Genomic DNA, 26,209 nt, shown 5'->3' on the forward strand with positions numbered 1-26,209 from the left:
CATCAAAATATCTTCCTTTCAGTATTTCCTTTATCTTCAGGTAAAGGAAGAAGTCACTGGGAGCCAGATCAAGTGAGTAGGGAGGGTGTTCCAATGCAGTTATACGTTTACTGGCTAAAAACTCCCTCCCAGACAGTGCAGTGTGAGCTGGTGCATTGTCATGATGCAAGAACATGAACTGTTGGAGAAAGTTCCAGGTCGTCTTTTTCACGCAGCCTTTTCTGCACTTCCAAATAATAAACTTGGTTAACGATTTGTTGTCTTTTTCACACAGCCTTTTCTGCACTTCCAAATAATAAACTTGAATAACATTTGCCCAGCTGGTACAAATTCATAATGACTGATACCTCTGATACAAAAAAAAGATTAGCAACATGGTTGCAACAAGTTTGCGAACTTAATTTTCAGCCCTGTATGCACGAAAGAATAAAAGTAATAAAAAGTTCCACACCCAGCAAAATAGCTTTCAAGGAGACTATGGAGAATATTCTGAAAAGCTTTATCAGGGATAGGGACAGTCAACCACAAGAATTAGTCGTTTCTCCGTAAGATCACTAGGGTAGCAACTTAGGGAAGAAGCTCTAGGAGGGCGGAGAAAGGGCGGGAGCTAGCAGACAAGGGGTGTAACCGGGTGTGGACTGTAGTAGGGAAGCCGAGTTGAACTGTTTTGTCCTTCTCGGCTCTCCGTAGGAAAAGTTGAGCAGAGAGGGTCACGGACATGGCGGCCATTAGGGTAAGTAGAAAAAAAAAAAAAACCCAAAAGAAAAAACAAAAGTTGCTTAGTTTCTCTGAGTGCAGACAGCATTCTAGTAACTATAAAAGGGACCCTCCCAACTACAGCAGGGAGCCCCACAGCAAGAGGCGGGGTGGTGGTGGGTTTTGAGAGAATTCGCAATGTCAGGGAATCTTTAAACTTTAAAGACTGAAGACACCGATTCTCCTCTTAAGAGTTTGCTCTGCCTGGGACAGCTCTCTCTCCTAAACGCTCTGCGGTTGACTGTTTGTACCGCGGCACAGGTGGAAACGTGGGAAAAGGCTGTGGGTGAAAGTGGTCGGCCGGGCGTAAAGCAGCAGCAGATTTTTGGGTCTTGAGCTGAAACAAAGAAGAAAGAATCCCGGGGATTTGTCTGGGTGCACAGGGCGGGGCCCCATGACCCTTTGAAGGACGTTGTTCAAAAGTTATTTGGGGCGAAACAGACCAGGATAGAGACGTCTGAGTTTTTCTGAAGTGCACGGGTTTGTATTACTGTTGTCAGTCTCCGCGTCTGAGTAACAAGCCTAAGTTTCCTTTGAGTTCTTTGTGGGGAAAGGTGCCACTTACGAATCCGTTTAAATTGGCTCAGTGTCCATCTTGATTCGCCATTCTCACTCCATTTCTGCAATTCTGGCTCTCATAATTCACGACATCCTTCTGACTGGACTTGCTGCTTCTAGCCTGGCTCTCATGGAATCCATTTTCCTCTGCACTGCCAGAATAGTACTTCTGCTAAAATGCAAACCTGATTATGCCTCTCTCCTACTTAAAAACCGTCTGGGGCACTTCATTATCTGCCCTCTGGAGTCAGGTCAGACTCCCCTGTCTATAACACCCCACCCATGCCTTGGCTTTTCAGCTTCATCTGTTTCTCAGGAACTCACCTAACATTTGTACTCCAAGTCTTTTCCCCTTCTCTTTCTCTGGGTCTGAAGTGCCCTTTCCGACCCTCATCTACGTAGTTTCTATTCATAATTCATTCATTCATTTAACAGATAATTGTGTACTGCCTCCCCACATGCTAAACACAAAATTTCTTTTAGAAGCTAGTGACCTGGACCTCTCCATTCCTATTTAAATAACTCCTCATTGTGCTCCCAGAAGACACTGCGCATACTCTTACCATAGGAATTATCACAGTGCAAATAATAGACTGTTTACTTGTATGTTCTACCCTCCTAAACTATAAGGTCCTCGAGGACAGTAATTATAACATTAATTTTTGTATCCTTAGTACCTAGCACAGGTGTCACTTATATTAGGTACTCAATAAATTCTACATGAGTAAATAAGTGCCAGACAATGAAGATAAAAGAGATTAAGCAGTGGAGATGCAACATATAACACAAACAACTGTGATTTAGAGTAAGAGAAGTGCCTTGCCTCAGGAGCAAACCAGAATAGCATGTTGTCACTGAAGCCTAGAGAAGGAGAGAGAGTTGAACAGTCTTGATGTGGCCATTAATAAGTTACTGGCAGCTTCTGTTTCTTAAGTGCTTACTACAAGGTCAGGCACCATGCTAACATACTTACATATGTTATTTCACTTAATTCTCAAGACAGCTTTATGTTGTAGATAGTATTATCACCATTTTACAAATGAAAAACTAAGGTTTAGAGAAGTCAAGTAAATTGCCCAAATTCATAATGCTGAGAGCCGAAGTGAGATAAAGAAGTCTAAGTAAAGTTGTACAGGGAGAGCCTAGATTGTAAGTGGTTAAGGAAAGGATAAAGGGTAGGAAATTGTTATTCATTTAGCACCTACTTCGGCTAGCTGCTTTACATGTATCATTTGTTTAATCCTCTTGATGACACTAAGAAATTGGTAGTTTGGCCATTTTAAATCTGAAAAAACTGAGGCTTAGAAAAAGTGCTTGCTCTAGGTCTTACACAGCTGCTAAGTGGAAGAGCCAGGTTGAAACACAGGTATATTTGGCTCCATAGTGCATGATCTATCCACTAATCCTTGCGTCCTCTGAAAGGATGGTGTATATTATTTTTTACAGAAGTGTTGTGGTGAAAGAAAAGAACGAAATCTTGGGATGAGGGTAGCAAATTCCAGAAAAGATGTCTTTTCATAAAAAAAAAAAAAAAAAGAAAAAGTTAGGAGACTGTATGTCAATTATATCTCAGTAAATCTGGGGGGAGAGGTCAGGAGACAGACCTGAGCAGGTTTGGAGACAAGGGGAAATGTGCCAAGAACTAGTATAAAGGAAAGAATAATAATCACACTTGCTATGCTATTGAATATTTACTGTGCTAAGCATTTTGCAAAGCACTTTATGTGAATTTTGTCATTTGTGCATCACAGTGGCCCTATGAGTACATAGTGTTACTATCAGCATTTTACAGGTAAGGAAACTGAAGCTTAGAAAGGTTGAGTAACTTGCCCACAGTCACACAGTAGTATGCAGTAGAACTGGATCTGAAATCACATTATCTGAGTCCTGAAGCTCCAGGGTTTAATAACAAGGAGTAAGGTAGAGACAACTCCTGAAGGTTGGTAGATAACTCTGAAAATAAAGTTTACATACAGCTTGAAATAAAAGAGTTTGTTGAGCAGATGTGATGGTGGAACATTGATGTGGAATTAGCCTTGAGGAAAAAGACCTGTGGTGATCTCACCTACTCACTTCTGTTTTTCATTGTTGTCTTATTAGATTTTAGTAAAATGTTATCTTTGTTAAATTTATTGGGTTAAAATTGGTTAATGACATATAAATTTCAGGTGTATAACTTTGACATCTGCATACTCTACTGTGTGCTCACCAATGGAAGTCCAGTCTCCTTCAGTCACCATGTATTTGACCCCCTTTACCCTCTTCATCCTCCCTACACCCCCTTCCACTCTGATGACTACCATTCTGTTGTCTGTCTATGAGTTTGTTTTTTTGTTTGTTTGTTCATTGGCTTTTTGTTTTATATCCCTCATATGAGTGAAATCATACAGTTCTTGTCCTTTTCTGACTTATTTAACTTAGCATAATACGCTCAAGATCCATCCATATTGTTACAAATAGCAATATTTAATCTTTTTTATGCTGAGTAGTATTCCACATCTTCTTTATCCAGTCATCTGTCGAAGGACACTTTGGCTGTTCCCACATCTTGGCTATTGTGGAAAATGCTGCAGTGAACATAAGGGTACATATATTTTTTTATGAATAAGTGTTTTGAACATTCTTGGATAGATACCCATAAGAGGGATAGCTGGATCACACCTCACACATGTTAGAATGGCTATTATCAATAAGATTAGAAAGAACAAATGTTGGAGAGGCTGTGGAGAAAAGGGAACCTTCACACTGCTGGTGGGAATGTACATTGGTACAGCCACTATGGAAAACAGTATGGAGGCTCCTCAAAAAATTAAGAATAGAGCGACCATGTGATCCTGATGACTGCTTGAATCTGAATGGCTGGAGGACTGGCCTTCATTTAAAAGGATTCAGAGGAATATAGTATACTTTTCAAGTATAAACTTCAAAATGAAGACTGGTGGTTATCCCCAAACAAAAGCCATATTTATTTATTTATTTATTTTATTTATTTATTTTTTAAATTTTATTTTATTAAATTTATTGGGGTGACAATTGTTAGTAAAATTACATAGATTTCAGGTGTACAATTCTGTATTACATCATCTATAAATCCCATTGTGTGTTCATCACCCAGAGTCAGTTCTCCTTCCATCACCATATATTCGGTCCCCTTACCTCATCTCCCACCCCCACCCCCGCCTCGTTACCCTCTGGCAACCACTAAACTATTGTCTGTGTCTATGAGTTTCTGTTTCTCATTTGTTTGTCTTGTTCTTTTGTTGTTTTTGGTTTATATACCACATATCAGTGAAATCACATGGTTCTCTGCTTTTTCTGTCTGACTTGTTTCGCTCATCATTACTCTCTCAAGATCCATCCATGTTGTCACAAATGTTCCTATATCATCTTTTCTTACTGCCGAATAGTATTCCATTGTGTATATATACCACAAGTTCTTTATCCATTCATCTATCGAAGGACATTTTGGTTGTTTCCATGTCTTGGCCACCGTAAACAAAGCTGCAATGAACATTGGAGCACACGTGTCTTTATCTCTAAATGTTTTCAGATTTTTTGGGTAGATACCCAGGACAAAAGCCATATTTATTAATGCCAAAGGTTGAGTGAATTTGAGGAAAATTTGGGTCCTGAAAAAGAACTGGTTTATAATAAAATACTTAATATTGAAATGTGGCTCCTATTTACTGAACACTTCCTGTGTGGCAGACACTGCTAAGTTGTCAATGCACATTATTTCATTTAATTCTCACGAAAAGTTTTCTAAGGTAGGTAATTTTATTAGCTTAAAGAACAGGAGTAGAGTAGTAAGGAAATCACAGCTGCAGTAGGAGGTTGTAGTCAGAGAAAATCTTGTTAAGTTTCTGATTTTAGTTGTAACAAGTTCTGGGTAATGATAAATTCAGGGTATTCTTGGAGTGGGTAGCTACAGTGGAGTGAATATGAAGGTCTGTGGAGATGAGGTCAGGGAACAGTGAGATGAGGCCTTTGGGTGATTCGTCTACATGGACATTAAAGTCACTCAGAGTTGTGGCAGGATTTGGAGTATAGAAGAGACTTTAACCAGGATCCTTAATCTTTGATTGTGATGAAGTAACCAGGAAACAAGTAGATGATAGTGCTAAGTATGAATAAATGGATGGTATGAGCCTCGAAGGAGCAGAATTACTTTTCTTTCCTTTATGTAAACTCTTTTTTAATTGAAGTATAGCATAAATTTAGTACAATACACAAATTATAAGTAGCTTGGTTAATTTTCACAAGATGATCATACTTGTTTAACAAGCACCCAAATTTTTAAAAAAGTATATATATATATATATATATATATATATATATATATATATGTATGTATAACATTGCCAGCAGCCCATAAATCCTCTCCTTTGTTCCCCCACATAGTTACCCTCCACCATATTAATTTTGCCTATTTTTTAACTTCATATAAATGGAATTATGCAATATTTACTTTGTTGTCTACTTTGTTTCTTTCACCCAATATTATATTTCTGAGATTCAGCCATTATGCATGTAACTCTAGTTCATTTATTCTTATTGCTGTATGATGTTCCAGAAGGTGAATATATCAGGATTTCTTTATCCATTCTACTGTCGATGGATATTTGCATTATTTTCAGTTTTGAGCTATTACAAATAATGCTCCTGTGAACATTCTTGTATATGTCCTTATGGTACATGTAAGCGCACATTTCTTTTGAATGTACAACTAGGAGTGGGAGCACCAGGTCATAGGGCATACAACTTTGGTATATACATACTGCCAAATAGTTTTCCAAAGTGGCTATACCAATTTACATTCCCATTATTGAAGGTTCCAGTTGTTCCATTTCCTTACTAACAAGAACAGAGGTTTTTACCTGGGGGTGAAGAAGTAATGGCTTAGAAGCAGCATTGGGAATCAGGAAGGAGACAAACTCTACCTCCTATCCCTGGGACACATTGACTAGCCTCCACTTGAGGGTTGCAGTGACCTCAGGGGACAGTGTTTCATTTCAGGCAAGGAGACGGAAGGTAGACACATGGAATGGCTTTTGGAGTTTGAGGAGTAGCAGGAAGTTTGGTCAGTGGAGAGAAAATACAGAGCACTGCAGGAATTAGAATACAGATGATAATATGATCTGGGATTATGTGTTGGGACTCGGTAGAAGGATAGTGTGGATGGGAAGAAACATGCCCATCATAGGCCTTAGGGTTTCAAAATCCTTGATAATACCAGCCGTATATTCCGTTGTGTCAAATTTAGTCCTTGGCTCTTTCCTCTTCTTTGTTTCATGTGACTGATACAAGAAAATACTTGGAACCTAACAAAGTGAAGTTTATACTTGAAAAGACTGGTGGTTATTCCCAGCAAAATCAGTTTTTCTGTTTTCTCTTAGCATTGTTAAACATCTTTATTTTTAGTGTAACTTTGAAAGTTATGCTTCGAAATCTTTAGTGTATTTAGACATGCTTGGTATAGGTTCCAGGATGTCACTTTATGCCATAAAGGGAAAATGATCTGTGCACTGCCTCCTCCTACAGTCACCTGACTAAACTATTCCGTGTGATGCCATCCTCACAGACATCTGTTAGTGTTCGGTGAACCTCATTGAATATAGAAATAAAAGATTGCTTAGATTGTGGATCCTAAGGTTCTCAAATATTGTGGCACATTGGGTTCATGTAAGTCAATGTACCCTAATCCTAACTGTGCATTAGAATTATCTGGGGAGCTTAAAAAAAGTACTCAGCCAGCCTGGTGGCTCAGGAGGTTGGAGCTCCGTGCTCCTAAAGCCAAGGTCGCTGGTTCTATTCTTACATGGGCCAGTGAGCTGCGCCCTCTACAGCTAAGATTGTGAACAACAGCTCTCCCTGGAGGTGGGCTGCGGTGAGCAGCCGGAGGTTGGCATGAGCTGCCGTGGGCTAACATGTGCCGTCATGAGCAGCTGGTGGCCAGCATGAGTGGCCGGCAGGCAGCATGAGTGGCCAGCAGCCAGCGTGAGCTGCCGTGAGCTGCCATGAGCTTCTGTGAGCTGCTGTGAGCGACTGACCGACAACCGGCAACCGACAACCAGCGACCAACTGCCTCAGCTGGGGGGAAGCGCAAGGATCATAATACCAGCATGGGCCAGGGAGCTGTGTCCTATACAACTAGACTGAGAAACAATGGCTTGAACCAGAGTGGGGGGGGAGATGGGAGAAGGGGGAGGGGAAGTACTGATGCCTGAGCCCCACCCCAGATGGGACATTTTAATGATTTTAAAGCCCATCAGGCGATTCTGATTTGTTGCTAGGTTTGAGAACCACTAATTTAGGGGTGGGGGTGTGCTTATATGTGGCTTTTCTACAGACTATAGAAAACAGAGTATTAGGCTTTTCCAGGTTATGAAGAACGGAGGCGTGTTCAAGTTATCTTAAGTAATAGTTTAATGGAAGGATACATCAGTTAGGAAGAAAGGCTAGGAAATTGGCTCACCAGAGAAACAAACCTCAAGAAGAACCATTCAGGAAACCGTAGCAACTCTTGTGGTTACCATTCTCATTACTGAATGGTTCTGCTTCTGCTAATCCCTGTGCTTCACATCCAGACTTTCCTAGAGAGAGGATCTGATTGGTTGGCTAGTCATTAATTACTACAGAGTAGGCCTATTGGGCAGAAATTGCACATCAAGCCCTCGCTTTTTCTCCCCTTTGAAATGGAAAAGAAGTCTATTGCCATTTTTTTCCCCCTGTTTCTTTACAGGTTTTATTTTTTTTGTTGTAAACTGTACATTTTAGGTAATATAGCAACTCTGGTTTCCCTACCATGGGGGTGGGGGGTGCTTGTTATTGTTGTTGCTTGTTTGCTTATTTGTTTGTTTAGTAACTTCGCTGGTCTAACTCTGTGACGTTTCTTTTCCCTGTAGTGTGCATTTTCCGATATCCCTGCCCAGATGTTCTTTCCTATTTTTATCTTTAAACCTAGATTCCTAGAATTTTCCCCTTTACTGGCACTGCTTAATGATCAGCCAGGTTGGTCAGAGGTTGTGCTTAAGCACCTTAAACCACTAAGATTTTCAGTCGTTACTAATGAGCTTGTGTGGGTACAGAGCCAGGAGTGCAGTTTCCAGGCTCTCGGCCTCACGTGGAAAGGTGCTGGCTCGGGTAGTAAATGGCCATCAACTGTGATTGGATGGCCATCAGCTGTGGCTAGTTGGCCATCAGCTGTAACCAGTGAGCCATTGGCCACTGGTATAACTGCCATGGCTGCGTTGGGGGTTGGTGGGTTGGTTGGTTGGCAGAGAGAAGTGGAGGGCAGGTTGCAGATCGAGTGGCTCCTGCTTACTGTGTCTCCAACCCAGCCGCCAGCGAGAATATAGTGGTATGACTCCCCTATCTATGGCTCCGTGGGTGTTCCTTTTTGGCCTCACCATGTCCTGCGTTCTTATGTGGGGAGCGGGAGCTGAGACCCCGCATGACACATACCGAGTTGTTAGTCTCCACTGATTGCTAGCTGATAGTTTTGTTGTTTTTTTCACAACACCCTGGGTAATAAATTTTCCTGCAGTCTGGTCCAAATAAAGTCTAGGCCCTTGGAAGCAGTAGGGTGTTACCAGTCTTTGAGGCTTGTTCTGATTCTCCCCTCAGTAGAACCCCTGTCAAATACATCTGGAGTAGCTCTTTTGCACCACCAGCCTGGGGAATTCAGATTTCAGTCAGGTGTTGTGAGTATCAGAACAGCTCTTCAGCATCATAGTGATGTCAGGGAATAGGGGACTGGAATTTTCACCAGCTGCTTTCCTGAATCCTCTGTATGAAGCAGGAGCTAGGGATGGAGACTCAGCAAATTAGATTGGTGCAAAAGTAATTGCGGTTTAAAAGGTTAAAAACTGCAAAAAGTGCAATTACTTTTGCACCACCTAATATATGGTAGCTACCAGTTTTCACCAGCTGCCAAATCCATCTTGAATCCCTTTTTTAGCTCACAGATCTGTGTAAGATGGGAGGTAACACTTGGGGGTGGGTGGGTACAGGCTCTAATTTGAATGCAATTGCCTCTCTTTTTACCAAGTTCTATAAATTTTGTTCAATAAAGGCACCTCACTTTGTTGTAAGCCCTTTGATCCATATCCAGAGGTTTGTTAATGTGATTGTTTTAATAGATGTGTCTCTGAGGGAGAGGTTTCAGCAAGTTCCTCACACTGCCATTCAAAACCAAACGCACGTTTCCAGTTTGGGGGTCTTACAAATAAAACTGCTATGAACAATTTGTGTACAGGAGTTTGTGTGTGTGTAAGTTTTCATTTCCCTGGAAGAAATGCCCAGAAGTGTGATCACTGGGTCCTATGGTAAACATGTTTAGTTTAAAAAAAATGGTTCTCGGTAGACTGACCCTTGTATTAGTTTCCTATTGCTGATGTAACATATTACCGCAGACTCAGTGGTAAAAACAACACAAATTTATTACCTTGCAATTGTGGAGAATAGAAATCCAAAATCAATTTCACTGGAGTAAAAGTTTTGGCAGGCCTCCATTTTTTCTGGAGGTTCCAGGGATGAATCCATTTCTTTGTCTTTTCTAAAAGCTTCTAGAGACCACCTGTGTTCCCTGTCTCATGACTACTTGCTCCATATTGAAACCCAGCAATGGCTGGTCAAGTCTTTCACATGCCATATTACTTCGCTACTTCTTTTCCATAGTTCAATGTCCCTCAGCCTCCTGATAAGGCCAGTTATGATTATATTGGGGCTACCCTGATAATCCACCATAATGTCTTCATCTAAATATCCATAACTTAATCACATCTGTAAAGTTCCTTTTACCATGTTAGGGAACATATTCATAGCTTCTGGGGATTCGATATCAAAATCTTTGGGATGGGGATATTATGAAGTCTACCACAATCATTTAATCCTCTGACACAGTCATTTGAATCGTTTTTCCCCCTAAAGGTAAATTGTTTCTCTTTTGCTGTCATTAAGATCTTTCTTTTTCTTTAGTTTTCAGAAGTTCAACTATGATGTGTTTTGATATGAATTTCTTTGGGTTTATCATATTTGGAAATTGCTCAGATTCTTGTATCTGTGGGTTTTATATATTTTGCCAAATTTGGGAAGTTGTCATCCATTTCTTCTGTCACCTCTATTCCGCTGTTGAGTTCATCCATTGAGATTTTTGTTTTTTTTTCCAGTCATATTCAGTTCTAATTTCTCCATTTGGTTTTTCTTTATATCTTACATTTCTTTCTTAAGACTTTCTACTTTTTAATTTGCTTTAGGTATCTTCAAAATTGCTTGTTGAAATATTTTTATGATGGCTGCTCTAAAGTGTTTGTTAGATAATTCCAACATCTCTGACCTTAATGTTGGGATCTGTCTACTGTCCTTTTCCATTCAAGTTGAGATTTTCCTGGTTCTTGTTATTAGTAGTATTTAATTGATCCTGACATATCTTGATATTTTGGTATAATGCTCTGGATTGTATTCAAAACTTCTGTTTTAGTTGGCTTTCTCTAACACTCCTCTGGCAAGGGGAAGGGCAGTGCTGCCTTGTCACTACCAGGTGTGGGGGGGTAGAAGTCAAGGTCCCCTGCTCAGTCTGTCTTGACACCTAAGGATGAATGCATCCCTTGTTATTACTGTGCAAGGGTGGAGGTTTAGGTCTCCCACTAGTCCTCCACTCTTAACACTGTGGCTGGAAGGGGTAAGAGTACCTTGTTAGTGCTCCGCATACTAACATCGCCATTGGGGTGACCTCGTTACCACTTGATGATGGTGAATATCCTGACTCTCCACTAGGCCTTCAGCAGAGAAGGGGCAGGGTGCCTTATTACCATCAGGTGGTGATGATATCAAGGTTCCCCATGTGTTCTCCACTGATGTTTTGGGGGCCAGAGCTCATTACCCCCTGGCAAGGATGAAAGAGCCACCTTCTCTAACACCATGCTGGTGGGATGGGGAGTGTAAGAATGCCTTATTTCAGCCTAGCCAGGGTGGAAGTCTAGGCTCTTCCCTCAGCTTTTGCTTGCAGGGGTGAAGGTATGGCCTCAGTTTTGTCTGTGATGTTTGGCTACAGTAGAGTGGCTGTTGTTTAAAAGTTTTATGTCTTGCTAGACCACCTCTTTCCTGGTCTTTTTGCTAGAGAGAGCCGACTTTTCTTGGGTATTTATCTGCACTGGTTGCCAATATTATAAATATTATAAATAATTATGAATAATGCTGTTATGCAAGTCTTCTTGGACTCCTGTGAGAGTTTCCTTGCTCTGCCATATACTACTGGCTGCGTGACTGGGCAAATCACTTACTCTGTCTAAACCTCAATTTTCTTATCTGAACAATTAGGATAAGAATAGTACTTATTTCCTAGGGTTTTATACTAGGAAATACCAAGTAGGTAATATATGGTATGAATAACACTATCCCAGGCTATAGCAAATGTCCAATAATTTGTAGCTGCTGTTGTTATTCTTAGTATTTAAAAGAATCTTTATATTCCTAGCACGTAGTATCATGCCATATTTCTTGTGACCTTCAGATCCCAATTTAAATCACACCTCCTTCATGTCAGTGGTTGATAACCTTTTTCTCATGACAGTGAACATCAGTTGTCTCAAGCAAGTAGAAATTTGTTGGTGTCAATTTTTATTAAAAATTTTATTAAATAAAAATTTATCAATTTTCATTAAAATTATTTATTTACAGCCTCGTTTCTTCTTATATTTATTTTTATTTCTTTTAGACCCTTGATGGTTACTCTGATCTTTTTAATGGCATAAATAATCCTTAGAAGTATAAAATGTATTTATTTGGTTACCATATTCTTTATGTATAAAATGTTCTCATTTCTCTCTTCCTCATTCAGACACACCAAGCTAGAAATTTGAATGCTGAGATTATTGTAGAAATTTACTCAAAAACTATCCTATGAAACATAAAATCGTTTTCATAACTTAAAAGTTTCTTTAAGAATAACCCACATTGAAGGAGGTAAAATTCTAGTGGACTGTGAATGAGAGTACCATTTTCATGGATCTTCTATGAAAGCCCAACAGATAAGCGTGTAATTTAAGGTATAACAGAGTCCCAAACCTTTGAGGATTGAGATACTAAAGGCTTTATAGTTTGTGGCTGTTTTACCCCTATAGCTTTTCCACGGGCTCTTTATTTTTGATCTTAGCATTTCAGTCCTTTGAAGTACACTGTTTGAAATGCTGACATGGAAGGCCCAAATGATACAGACATTTTTGTAGTTGGATTATTTGCTCTTCAGTAGTGTCATTTTAAAAATTTCTGTGAGAAAAGTTTTTTAATTTCCTATTTCAGCAAAGTATCTGCTTTTCGTGTACCAGCATAACAAGTAATGCCGTAGCTGATAGACTGCTGTTCTCAGTGGACTTAATGATAGTTTATTCTCTTAGAGTTGAGTCACCCACTCATTTTCTGAAGAAAATAAGCACCATGATATATGTACAGATGTTCTGTTAGTGACTCACTGGTGATTACTCTAAAACAGGGCACTCTTGCGTAAGACTTTTATGTTGCTGTCAAGAAATAGCTCTTAGGCTATAGCTACAAAACAAAGCATTAGCACCTTTTCGTGTTGCAGTTTGAGTTAGGAAAAAAAACAAACTAGTATCTCTTCAAGAAGAAGATGTGTTCAATGGTACTTGTCATTGTCAGAGTCTTTATTACCCTTGGAAAATAGTACAAGAGACACGGGTGCATTTCAGAAGCCAGTGAAGGGGAATTAAAGTATTTTTTCATGGGCAAGAGTGGCTGGGTCTGTGCTATATGACCCAAGGGAGTGGAACCAGGGCCAGTAAAAATTATATGGACATGTCTTTCAGTTGAGTCTATGGAAGAAATTTCTCATAGAATTGTAAAAAATGGAATGATCTATTAGTGGAGTTTCCCATTGCTGAAGGGGGTCATACATAGACTGTAAGGTCACTTGGTAGTGTGTTATAGAAGGTCTTCAAGCATCAAGAATGGTTGTACCAGAGACCTTGAAGGTCCTTTTGCATTCTGAGACTGAAACTGAAGTACAAAGAAGGTGATATGCCTGAAACACAGCCCTGTCTTTTGAAGCTAGTCTCACTTTCACCATTTTATGTTGGATTCAATATCATTAGTTTATTCAGGGGCAGTGCTTGCTCTTTCAAGCCAATTTGTGTCCCTTCCATCTCCTACCTGATATTTCAGAAGAGGCTAAACGTTGTCACTTGTATAGTTATGCCCCTGGGTTTATTTTCCTCAGGAATATTTGTACATTGTGTCTGTGGACAAAGGGAATCACCCAGAAAGAACAGTACTGATATAGGCAATCATAGTCCTCCCTTCAGATCAACCAGGGAGGGAAAGGGAGGAAGAAGAAAAAAGTAGAGGTAATGCAAGGATTGAAAAACAATTGGAACAAATAGTTGCTGAAAAAAATGAAGGGGTGGGGGAAAGAGGTGAAGACAGAGCAAAAAATGAGAGCAACTGGAGATGGGTAAGCTGCTTTTTCCTTTACCAGGGATGGCAGACTGTAACTTCCCTCTCTTCCCCACCCAAGTCTAGTGATCTAGAGTCATAAACAGCTTTATGGTGATGAGATTTTTCCTTGTGAAAAATGAACTTCTTCACATACCTTTTCAACTCCCTCCATTTCTAGATCTTTTCATCTCCATAAAATGAGGTGTTTAAAAATATATATTTAAACAATTACAATTTAAAAGAATATTTTCCATAACGGATTCCTTTATCAAGGTATTATAGACCATTCTAGCTAAAAATACATCAATTTAAATAGAAAGTATTGTATTTTAAAGTATTTATTTGATGCAGTATAATACTCATCACATTAATTTGACCAAGAAATTTTGTCAAGGCACAAAGTAGAATGCTATTTCCACTAAGAAAGAATCAGGCTTGCTCTGTTGTCCACTCAGATACAGCCTTCAGAAGGTTGAAGTTTAGTTAAGAAATGTATTATAGAGATACTAGTATCCATTTATCTAGCACTAAGCAGTTTATAACATTTTCATCTATTATAGTATTTTATTCTTAGAACATTCCTATGAGAAAATTTTAATAAGAGAAATGTTCCTTAAGGTATTTATATGTGTTATCAGGACAAAATGTACTTGTGATAAATTTTAGTTGTGGTGGGGCTGGATGGATTGGGTCTTCAAATGCTTCAGTGAGGGGCCTGCAAGCATGTACAAAATTTTCAGAGTAACTGAATTTTGGAGGACCATAGTTCATAATTTTCATTATATTCTCAAAAAGTTAAGACCACTGACTCAGTCTTAAAATTTCAGGTTAGCTTTAGGACCTTTAGTCATCATTTACCTCCACAAATGCTGGGCACATAGGCATTCAATATATGTTAAATAAAAGAACTTTTTGATTACCTATGTATACAGTTTTATTTAAACCTGTGGGTTATTTTATTACTTAGTTTTGAGGTCCTTAGTCCTTCCTGCAAAGCCTCATTGGCTTTTCACTGTCTTCCCAAGTGAACAGAATGCTCTCAGCATTCCTTTTTCACATCCCCACAAGGTAGCTATAGCCAAATTTTTTTTCGTGTAGATAGCACATATGTGTATGTGTGTGTAAAGGGAGGTGTTAGGTTAGGTGTTGTTTTTTTAATTCAGTTACTGCTTTTGACAATGGTTAGTATTTGTCTAACCCTGATTACCATAAACTGAGTAAAGTTAAATTATGCCAATCTGTTGTGCCATTTGTGGAGGACTTTTTAAATGGTTATTTGTTTAACTGCTATATTCCCTATATGTGTTTTTATTTTTAATTTTCTGCTTAATTTTTTATCTAAGATAAACTTTTGGCACTTTAAGGTGTTACTCAGTAATAATGATAATTACTGAGTGCTCAGAAATTCCAAAATAATTTTGTTCTTTCATACAATATAATTAAAGCACTTGGTGCTTGAAGAGTTTTAACATTTATGTTCTATAATAATACAGTAAAAACCTTATCTCTCCAAGTCACGCTGGGCTGGGCAGTTAGTCTGGCTAATTTAAGATTGGCTTTTTAATTAGTGCTGGAGCTTTAATTTTGACGAAGATTATATCTCAAATGTACATTTTATTTCCCATCCATCTTAAACCAGAGTTTTAACCCAATCTTCATCATTCAGTGTCTTCATTATTTAAGTTTGACAATTATGATATGTTGTAGCTGTTATTCTTAATGAAGATGCAAATATAGATAGTTAACCTAAATGGGTATTGAACACAGAAATAATCTTAGAATCTGCTATCTTGAAAAGGTCTCTAGTGCCATTTGCTTTTTTTCCCATAAATGTGAAATAAAATATATGTAACTTCTTAACTTTGTGGGCAATGTAATATACTCCATAAACCACAGGCAGCTTTTTTCCAAGGGTTTTTCTGCCCTCCAAAGGTCACACCTGATACTTGTGTCCTTATACACTTCTCTGCCCCATTGAAAATATTACGTATGCATTCTGCACCATTAACATAAAATACTTTCTGATGCGTAGTACAAATTCAAAAATATTACTTACCCTTTTCCTGTTACTAATGTATTAGAGCACAAGTATTGTGTTGTCAGCACATTCATCTTTAGATTATTTCACATTCACAGGTGTGCTATAGGTCACTGCTTTCTCTTAGTGTTGCTTAATATTTAATTTCCAAGAAAGGACCAGATGCTATGCACTATTTGAAATGCTGTAACATGAAATAGTGCCATCTGTGACAACATGGGTGAATCTTGATATTATCATGCTGAATGAAATAAGTCAGACAGAAAAAGTCGAGAACCCTATGATTTTACTCATATGTGGGAACTAAAACTAAACGCAACAAATGAACAAGACAAACAAAAACTCATAGACACAGACAACAATTTAGTGGTTACCAGAGTGTAAGGGAGAAGGTGGATTGTAGAAGAAGGTAAATGGGGTCAAATATATGGTGATGGAAGGAGAACTGACACTGGATGGTCAATACACAATGCAGTATGTAGTTGATGAATTGTAGAAATGTACACTTGAAACCTATACAGTGATACCTCGGTTTTCAAACGTAATCCATTCTGGAAGACTGTTCAAGTTCTGAAATGTTCAAAAACAGCCGACAGCTATGCCTCAGGATCTTGCACTCAGTGGAAGCCACGTGACATGTTCGACTTCTAAGGCATGTTCGAAAACCGAAGCATTTACTTCCGGGTTTACGGCGTTTGTAAACCGAAATGTTCGTCAATGGAGATGTTTAAAAACTGAGGTACTACTGTACAATTTTACTAACCAATGTCACCCCAATAAGTTTAATTAAAATAATAAAATAAAATGGTGTTTTTTTTAAAGTTTATTGGGTTGACGATGGTTAGTAAAGTTACATAGATTTCAGGTGTACAATTCTGTAATACATCATCTATATATTACATTGCATGTTCACCACCCAGAGTCGGTTCTCCTTCCATCACCATATATTTGATCCCTTTGACCCTCAACTACCACCCTCTTCCACCCTTACCCTCTGGTATACAATGGTGTTTTTAATGTGGGCAACAGAACAGAGAGATGGAAGAACCTGGATTCTTCATAAGTCAGTGAGTCAGTCAATCCTGAAGTTTTGCCTACTTCTACACTTCGTATTGTATGAGAGAATAATGTTTTTTCATTGTTGAAGCCAGCTTGAGTTGGGGATTCCAAAACTTTAGACAAAAGCATCCTAAATGATTATTATATTGGATTGTTGTGAAGATTAAAACACTCAGTATAGGTAAAGCACCTGGCACGTACCGTGTTTCCCCAAAAATAAGACCTAGCCAGACAATCAGCTGAAATGCCTCTATTGGAGCAAAAATTAATAGACCCGGTCTTATTTTACTATAAGACCAGGTATGATATAATTAATATAATATAATGCCGGGTCTTATATTAATTTTTGCTCCAAAAGACGCATTAGAGCTGATTGTCCGGCTAGGTCTTATTTTGGGGGAAACACGGTAGTAAGTGCTCCTTAAACACAGAACACCTTTATTCAGGAAGCCCTTATGTTTTCAGGGCTGTTACTTTATTAAGATACAGCACAGGCATTGCTACCAGATTGCAGAGCTGTTCCATCATTTGTAACTTCATTGCTGGCTCTCTTTCTTCCCCAGCCACAGTGTATGCCTCTGGTACTCTTTCACTTTGCTACAATTCTTACTTTTCTCTTGTATTGCTTGTTACTTCTTCTACTTCTTGACTTTTGTATGATAAATCTAGCCTTTTACAAACACAAGTAGTCAATTTTGAATGCCCTTGCCTATAATATTCAGCCTGGTTCTTCTCTTTTTGTTGGTTGCTGGCTGTTCAGGGACAGTTGTTTGTCCACGGGAGATTCTGAATATGAATCCTTTTTTCCCCTCCCCAGGTTTTAGAACTCCTCTAGATGCCTAAAAATTCTAGATAGCTCAGGTCACAATGTACCTTATAATAAGCATGTTTTGTGAAAGAGACAGATTTCGAAAAGCCAAAGGAAAATTAATCTCCTTACTTTGAAGTCACATCATGTATCTTAGTCAGCTCTGGATACTATAACAAAATGCCACAGACTGGGTGGCTTAAACAACAGACATTTACGTCTCAGAGTTCTGAAGACTGAGAAGTCCAAGAACAAGGTGCCTGCAGATTTGGTTCTTCTTCTTCTATTTTTTTTTTTTTTTTTTGCAACGGTATTGCTAACCTTTTTTTTTTTTTAGTTTCAGGTGTACAAAACAATGTAATAGACATTTATCATTTATATCCCTCACACAGTGATAACCTCCCTCCCCCCATCTACTACCCCTCTGACATCGCAGACAGACATTACATTTCCACTGTCTCTATTCCGCATGCTGTACTCCACTTCTTGTAACTATATGTATGTGTGTGTGTGTATATATATATATATATATATATATATATATATATATATATATATATATATATAAAATTGTAGTTGACATTCATTATTCTTCAGCTTCAGCTTCAGGTGTACAGTGCAGAGATCAGGCATCTACATCATCCCTGAGGTGGTCTCCCTAATGGGACAAGTGTCCATCAGATACCCTGCAAAAATCTTTACGACATTACAACGTTATTGATTACATTCCCCAAATTGACTTTTGTATCCCCGTGGCAATCTTATGGTTACCAATTGTGCTTTCTAATCCCCTCACCTTCCCCCTTATCCCCACCCCCCTCCCATCTAGCAACCCTCAGTTTTTCCTCTATGTCTCTGAGACTGTTTCTGATTAGTTCATTCATTTATTCTTTTCTTTAGATTCCACATATAAGTGAGATCATATGGTATTTGTCTTTCTCTGACTTATTTCACTTAACATAATGTTCTCTAGGTCCATCCATATTGTTGCAAATGGTAAGATTTCATTCTTCTTTATGGCTGCGTAATACTCCATTGTATAAATATACCACAGTTTCCTAATCCAGTTGTCTACTGATGGGCATTTTGATGGTTTCCATGTTTTCGTTATTGTGTATAGTGCTGCAATAAACACAGGGGTGCATAAATTTTTTTGAATTAGTTTTGGATTTCTCCAGTTAGATTTGCTGGGTCATAAGGTAGTTCCATTTTCAGGTTTTTCAGATACCTCCATATTTTTTTCCATAGTGGCTGCACCAATCTGTGATCCTACCAACAGTGCACGAGGTTTCCCTTTTCTCCACATCCTCGCCAGCACTTGTTCTTTGTTGATTTATTGATGATAGCCATTTTGACTGGGGTGAGGTGGTATCTCATTGTGGTTTTTATTTGCATTTCTCTAATGATTATTGAGGTTGAGCATTTTTTCATGTCTCTGTTTGCCTTCTGTATGTCCTTTTTAGAAAAATGTCTCTTTATGTTCTCTGCCCATTTTTTAATTGGGTTGTTTGTTTTTTTGGAGTTGAGTGAGTTTTTTATAAATTTTGGATGTTAACCCCTTATCAGATATATCATTGGTAAATATGTTCTCCCATTCAGTAGGATCCCTTTTTATTTTATTGATGATTTCCATAGCTGTGAAAAAACTTTTTAGTTTGATGTAATCCTACGTTTATTTTTTCTCTTACTTCCCTTGCCCGAGGGGATATGTCAGTAAAAATCTTACTCCAGGTAATATCTCTAAACTGTCTTCCTATATTTTCTTCTAGGAGTTTTATGGTTTCAGATCTTACATTTATGTCTTTAATACATTTTGAATTTGTTCTAGTAAATGGTGTAAGGAGGTAATCCAGCTTCATTTTTTTGCGTGTGTCTGTCCAGGTTTCCCAGCACCATTTATTGAATAGACTGTCTTTACCCCACTATAAAGCCTTGCTTCCATTGTCCTAGATTAAATGACCATATAGGCATGGGTTTATTTCTGGGCTCTCTATTCTGTTCTATTGATCTATGTGTCTGTTTTTTTGCCTATATCAGGCTGTTTTGATTACTGTAGCCTTGTAGTATAATTTGATTTCAGGTATCATCATTATACCTCCCATTTTGTTCTGTTTCTCAAGATTGCTGAGGCTATCCGGGGTGTTTTATGGTTCTATATAAATTGTAGTATTATATGTTCTATTTCTGTGAAAAATGTCCCTGGTAGCTTGTTAGGAATTGCATTGAATCTGTATATTGACTTAGGCAGTATGGGCATTTTAATGATATTAATTCTTCCTATTCATGAGCATGGAATGTGTTTCCATCTATTTGTGTCTTCTTTAATTTCTCTCTTCTGTGTCTTATGATTTTCTGAGTACAGATCTTTTACTTCTTTGGTTAAATTTATTCCTAAGTATTTTATAGTCTTTGAAGCAATTGTAAATGGGATTTTCTTAATTTCTCCTTCTGATATTTTATTATTGGTATATACAAATGCAACTGATTTCTGAATATTAATTTTGTATCCTGCTACTTTACTAAATTCATTTATCAGCTCTAATAGTTTCTTGGTGGAGTCTTTAGGGTTCTCTATATATAGTATCATGTCATCTGCATATAATGACAATTTTACTTCCTCCTTACCAATTTGGATGCCTTTTATTTCTTTTTCTTGTCTGATTGCTGTGGCTAGAACTTCCAGCACTATGTTGAATAGAAGTGGAGAAAGTGGGCAACCTTGCCTTGTTCCTGATCTTAAGGGGAATGGTTTTAGCTTTTCCCCATTGAGTATGATGTTAGCTGTGGGTTTATCATATATGGCCTTTATTATGTTGAGATATGATCCCTCTATTCCCACTTTCTTAAGGGTTTTTATCATAAATGGCTGCTGGATTTTGTCAAATGCTTTTTCTGCATCTATTGATATGATTATGTTATTTTTATTTTTCATTTTGTTAATGTGGTGTATCACATTAATTGATTTGCGGATGTTGAACCACCCTTGCATACCAGGAATGAATCCCACTTGATCATGGTGTATGATCTTTTTAATGTATTGCTGAATTCTGTTTGCTAATATTTTGTTGAGGATTTTTGCATCTATGTTCATTAGAGATATTGGCCTGTAGTTTTCTTTTTTTTTGTAATGTCTTTGTCTGATTTTGGGATCAGGGTGATAGTGGCCTTGTAAAAAGTGTTCGGGAGCCTTCCCTCCTTCTGGATTTTTTGGAAATGCTTGAGGAGAATAGGTGATAGTTGATTTTGAATGTTTTGTAGAATTCACCTATAAAGCCATCTGGTCCAGGGCTTTTGTTTGTTGGGAGATTGTTGATTACTGATTCTATTTCCCTGGTGGTAATCAGTCCATTCAGGTTTTCCGTTTCTTCTTGAGTTAGCCTTGGAAGGTTGTACGCCTCTAGAAAATTGTCCATTTTTTCCAGATTGTCTAATTTGTTGGCGTATAGTTGCTCATAATAATTTCTTAAATTTTTTTGTATTTCTGTGGTGTCTGTTGTCACTTCTTCTCTTTCATTTCTGATTTAGTTATTTTTTTGTTCAAGTTTGTTGGGGTGACAGTTGTTAGTAAAGTTACATAGATTTCAGGTGTACAATTCTGTATTACATCATTTATAAATCACATTTTGTGTTCACCACCCAGATTCAGTTCTCCTTCCATCATCATATATTTGAGATTTCTGATTTTATTAATTTGGGTCTCTCTCTCTCTCTCTCTCTCTCTCTCTCTTTTTTATGAGTCTGGATAAAGGTTTGTCGATTTTGTTTATCTTCTCTAAAAACCAGCTCTTGGAGTCATTAATCTTTTGTATTGTTTTTCTGGTCTCTATTTCATTTATTTCCACTCTGATCTTTATTATCTCATTCCTTTACTCCCTTTGTGCTTATTTTGCTCTTCCTTTTCCAGATTCCTTAAGTGTGAAGATAAACTGTTGATTAATGATTTTTCTTGTTTCTTTAGCTAGGCCTGCATTGCTATGAATTTCCCTCTTAGGACTGCTTTTGCTGCATCCCATAGATTTTGGGTCATCATATTTTCGTTTTCATTTGTCTCGAGATATCTTTTGATTTCTTCCTTGATCTCATGGTTAACTCATTCATTATTTAGTAACATGGTATTCAGCATCCATGAATCTGTGTGTCTTCCAGTTTTTTTCCTGTAGCTGATTTCTAATTTCATAGCACTGTGGTCAGAGAAGACAATTGGTATAATTTTAGTATTCTTAAATTTATCAAGACTTGTTTTGTGGCCTAACATGTTGTTTGTCTTGGAAAATGTTCCATGTGCGCTTGAGAAGAACCTGTATTCTGCAGCTTTAGGGTGAAATGCTCTGAAAATATCGATTAGATCCAACTGGTCGAATGTGTCATTTAAAGCTGTGGTTTCCATATTGATTTTCTGTCTGGAAGACCTGTCCCTTGTTCTCAGAGGTGTGTGGTGGTCCCCTACTATGATAGTGTTACTGTTGATCTCTGTCTTTATGTCAGCCAATATCTGTTTTATATATTTAGGTGCTCCTATGTTGGGTGCATAGATGTTTACTAGGGTTGTGTCCTCTTTTTGGATCGGTCCCTTTATTATTATATAGTGCCCATCTTTGTCTTTTAATATGTTCTTCATTTTAAAGTCTATTTTGTCAGATATAAGTATTGCAACTCCAGCTTTTTTCTCATTTCCATTTGCATGAAATATCTTACTCCAACCCTTCACTTTCAGCCTGTGTGTGTCTTTTGATCTTAGGTGAGTCCCTTGAATACAGCATATACAAGGGTCTTGCTTTCTTATCCACTCAGCCACCCTATGTCTTTTGATTGAAGCATTTAATCCATTTACATTTAAAATGATTATTGATAGGTACATAGTTATTACCTTTTTTTTTTTTATTTGTAGTTAGTTTGTTTTCATCTTCTGTTTACAGAAGCCCAAAAATGCAGGCTTGGTGGTAATAAATTCCTTTAGCTTATTATTTTCTGGGAAGCTCTTTATCTCTCCTTCAATTTTAAATGAGAGCCTTGCTGCATAAAGCAGTCTAGGTTGTAGGCCTTTGTTTTTCATCACATTGAGTACCTCCTGCCATTCCCTCCTGCACTACAATGTTTAGGTGGAAAATTCATTTGATAGTCTTATAGGAGTTCCCTTGTATGTAACCCGCTGTCTTCCTCTTGCTGCGTTTAGGATTCTCTCTTTGTCTTTAACCTTTACCGTTTTAACTATAATGTGTCTTGGTGTGGACCTGTTTGGGTTTATCCTGGTTGGAACTCTCTGCACTTCCTGGGCTTGTATGTCGGTTTCCTTCACCAGGTTAGGGAAGTTTTTGGACATTATTATTTCAAATATGTTCTCGATCCCTTGCTCCCTCTCTTCACCTTCTGGTATTCCTGTGATGTGCATGTTGTTGCGCTTGATGTTATCTCAGAGGTCTCTTAAACCATCTTCATTGTTTTTTATTCTTTTTTCTTTTTGTTGTTCTGTTTGGGTGATCTCTGCTAACTTGTCTTCTAAGTCGCTGATTCGATCCTCTGCCTTATCTAACCTGCTAGTAATTCCTTCAAGTGTTTTCTTTATTTCAGTTATTGTATTCTTTAGTTCTAACTCATTTTTCTTTATGATTTCTCTATCCTTCTTCATGTTGTCACTAAGCTCCTTAAACATTCTTGTCATCAGTGTTCTGAACTCTGTCTCTGATAGGTTGGTTACCTCTATTTCATTTGGTTCCAATTCTGGAGGTTTCTTCTATTCTTTTATTTGGGACGTGTTTCTTTGTTTCCCCATTCTGGCTGACTCTCTGTTTGCTTTGATGTATTAGGTAGATCCCCTGGGGTTCTTGGTTTTTGCTGGGTTATCTTATGTAATATGTGTCCTTTAAATTTGACTTGCACTGCTTCCCTGTTCTCCTCTGTGTGTGCTCCAAAGGTGACCCTTGTGTTGTGTATATTGTTCTCTTAAAATTGATCTTTAATTGCTTTTGTCTTGTCAGTAGGTGGGATTCACTCCTAGGCTGACTAGTTGTGAGACTTGGCTCTGTCCACAGTGGATTTTCTGCTGCGTGAGTGTTGACCGGTCAAATGAGGCTTGGCCCCTCTGGGCTCTTGTGCCTGTAGAGAATTCCCTCTGGGTGTGTCACTAGCAGGTCAAACCCGGTAGTACTCTGGTTTGGTCTGGAGTTGGCCTCTGGGTGTGTTGAATCTTGTGCCTCTTGAGCTGGGCCCTGGTGTAGGGCAATTGCAGAACAAAGCAAATCACCAAGCACAATGACAAGAACAACAATAACAAAGAAAAAACCAAATACACTCACATGTAAAAACAACCGATAACCCACACTTAACAGAGGCAAAAATATCAAAAATACAAACACAAAACAAAATAAGCGGCACCATTCTTGGCTTAAGCTCACCAAGTAATCTCCAGGTTGTCCTCTGCTGTACCAAAGAGTCCTCTGTGTATTGTGCAGGCAGAGTCGATCACCTGGTGCCCGGAGTGACCCTGGGACTGCAGTTCTAGCTGAGTGGGGCTGAGGGGTCTTGTTGGTAATTTTTACAAAGTCAGTGCAGTTTCTGCTTTTGTCTGCACAAATGAGCACTGAGAGTAACACAGCCAGCCCTGTGCCCAGGTCTCCTGAGTCTTAGGGCACTTCTTTCGTGTGTGTGTGTGTGTGTGTGTGTGTGTGTGTGTGTGTGTGTGTGTAGGTCAGGAGATTTCTGAGCTGCTGAAAGCCCAGAGCTGTGTCTGTTGCCTGCTGCTGACCCCTGGGTGTGTCTCCACAGTTGTAATCACCCTGCCCTACGCAGGCCAGAAAAGGTAGGGGCTGGGTATGGGGGGGGTCCTCACTCCCAGCCCAGCAGTGTCACACTCTTCCCAGCTTCTTCCCTGGGTCAGAGCTGTATGCTGGGTCTTCCCAGATCCTGAACTCTAGGGCTCCTCTGTAATCTGACACTAGTCCTCAGTTCAGGGGCCAGCTTGAGTCTTTGGAAGGGCCGGGGTAAGATTGGGAGAGTGGGGGGAGGGGCCCGGGTGTGGTGTTTATGTTCTTTGTACGACCTAGGGCCGAGCTGGAGGTCTCAGCTGAGGTTACTGCCTCAAAAGCTGGATATGCTGCTCTCTCAGCGGAGAGATCAGCTGTGGGACGTGGGAAAAGAGCCCACCTCCTGTCTTTCGTGGTGTCTGTTCTGTCCTGGGACCTCCTGCATCTCTGCACCCATGGATGCGGGCTGCGTCTCCACTTTGCTCCCTTGCCTCTTCCCCTGCTCAACCAGTTTGCCCACCTGCAAGCAATGCTCATATGAGTCTCTTAGCTGTTCTGTGTGATGAGCAGAGAGTCCTTTGATGGGTTATAGATGTTCAACTTATGGTAAGTTCTGGAAGAGAACTCAAGAAGACCACCTCGCTGCCGCCATTCTTATGACGTCACCATTGCTAACCTCCAGAATTCTAGTTATGGGGAAAAAATAAACCCCCATGGGGCTGCAGACAGAAAAAAAGGAGGCTCTATAATAAATCTGACAAATCCAGTGATAGAAAGTCCAGACTTGGTTCTTTTTTTTTTAATTTATTTATTGGGGTGACAATTGTTAGTAAAATTACATAGATTTCAGGTGTACAATTCTGTATTACATCATCTTTAAATCCCATTGTGTGTTCACCACCCAGAGTCAGTTCTCCTTCCGTCACCATATATTTGATCCCCCTTACAGATTTGGTTCTTGATGGGGGCTTTCTTCCTGATTTGCTGACTTCCGCCATCAAACTGAGTGTTCATGTAACGTCTTCTTTGTTCATGCTCTGGAGAAGGAAAGAGAGCTCTTCCTTTTCTTGTAAAAACACTAATCCCATTATGGTGTAATCCCCACCCTTATGACTTATTCAAAACTTAATCAACTCCCAAAGGCCCCATCTCTTAATACCATCACATTAAGGGTTGGGGCTACAGCATAAGAATTTAAGGGAATACGTATGTTCATGTATATGTTTAAATTTTTTTAATCTTAGCATTAGTCAAGTTTGGTGTTATTGGGAAAAAAATATCTTTTATTGCAGAATTTCTCTTCCCTTTCCCCATTTCAGCTTGGGATTATACTTGCTCATCGTGTGTCCCCATAGTGTTGTTAAAGTAGAATAAAACTGTTTTTCAAATATTTTCATGAATATTATTTTAGAGAAACGCTGGGTGATAGTGGATAACTACCACAGTAAGCAGCCTTATGTTTATAGTGAAAGTAACGGGCTTTATAATTTTTCCCAGTTGATACTTTTTTGTTTTTATTTTTAATAAAAATATAATTTCAGGGCTGAGGGAAAAATAAGCAAGTATATGATTTGACAGTTTTTGTGTCAAATAAATCAGCAAAATGATCTCTAATAGAGTTTGGTTTTATTTGCACTTTTGATGACTTACTACATTTAACCATGTTTGTATTTCATAAGCCTTGTCTTTTAAACCATAACAAATTTTAGAGAGAAACATAAAGCTGGCTTATTTCCACTTTAAACCTATGGAATGACATATAATATATAAACAGAGAGTTTATCCTGAATATCTTAT

General features: G+C 38.6%; 1 protein-coding gene across 3 annotated transcripts in view; it reads left to right on the forward strand.

Moving 5' to 3' along the window:
* The first annotated feature begins 628 nt into the window (after positions 1 to 628).
* The window catches only part of APOOL (apolipoprotein O like), a 67,627-nt gene continuing 42,046 nt past the window's right edge, over positions 629 to 26,209 (forward strand). For 2 of the 3 annotated variants that reach the window (XM_074323454.1, XM_074323456.1), the window contains exon 1: positions 629 to 733. In XM_074323454.1, the coding sequence (XP_074179555.1) occupies positions 719 to 733 (15 nt within the window). In that variant the 5' untranslated portion in view covers positions 629 to 718. Of the gene's footprint in view, positions 734 to 1,133; positions 1,237 to 26,209 lie in introns of those variants that run through there. The other variant, XM_074323455.1, reaches the window with a different exon arrangement.

The sequence above is a fragment of the Rhinolophus sinicus genome, chromosome X (assembly GCF_036562045.2).
Source record: "Rhinolophus sinicus isolate RSC01 chromosome X, ASM3656204v1, whole genome shotgun sequence".
NCBI classification, from domain to species: Eukaryota; Metazoa; Chordata; class Mammalia; order Chiroptera; family Rhinolophidae; genus Rhinolophus; species Rhinolophus sinicus.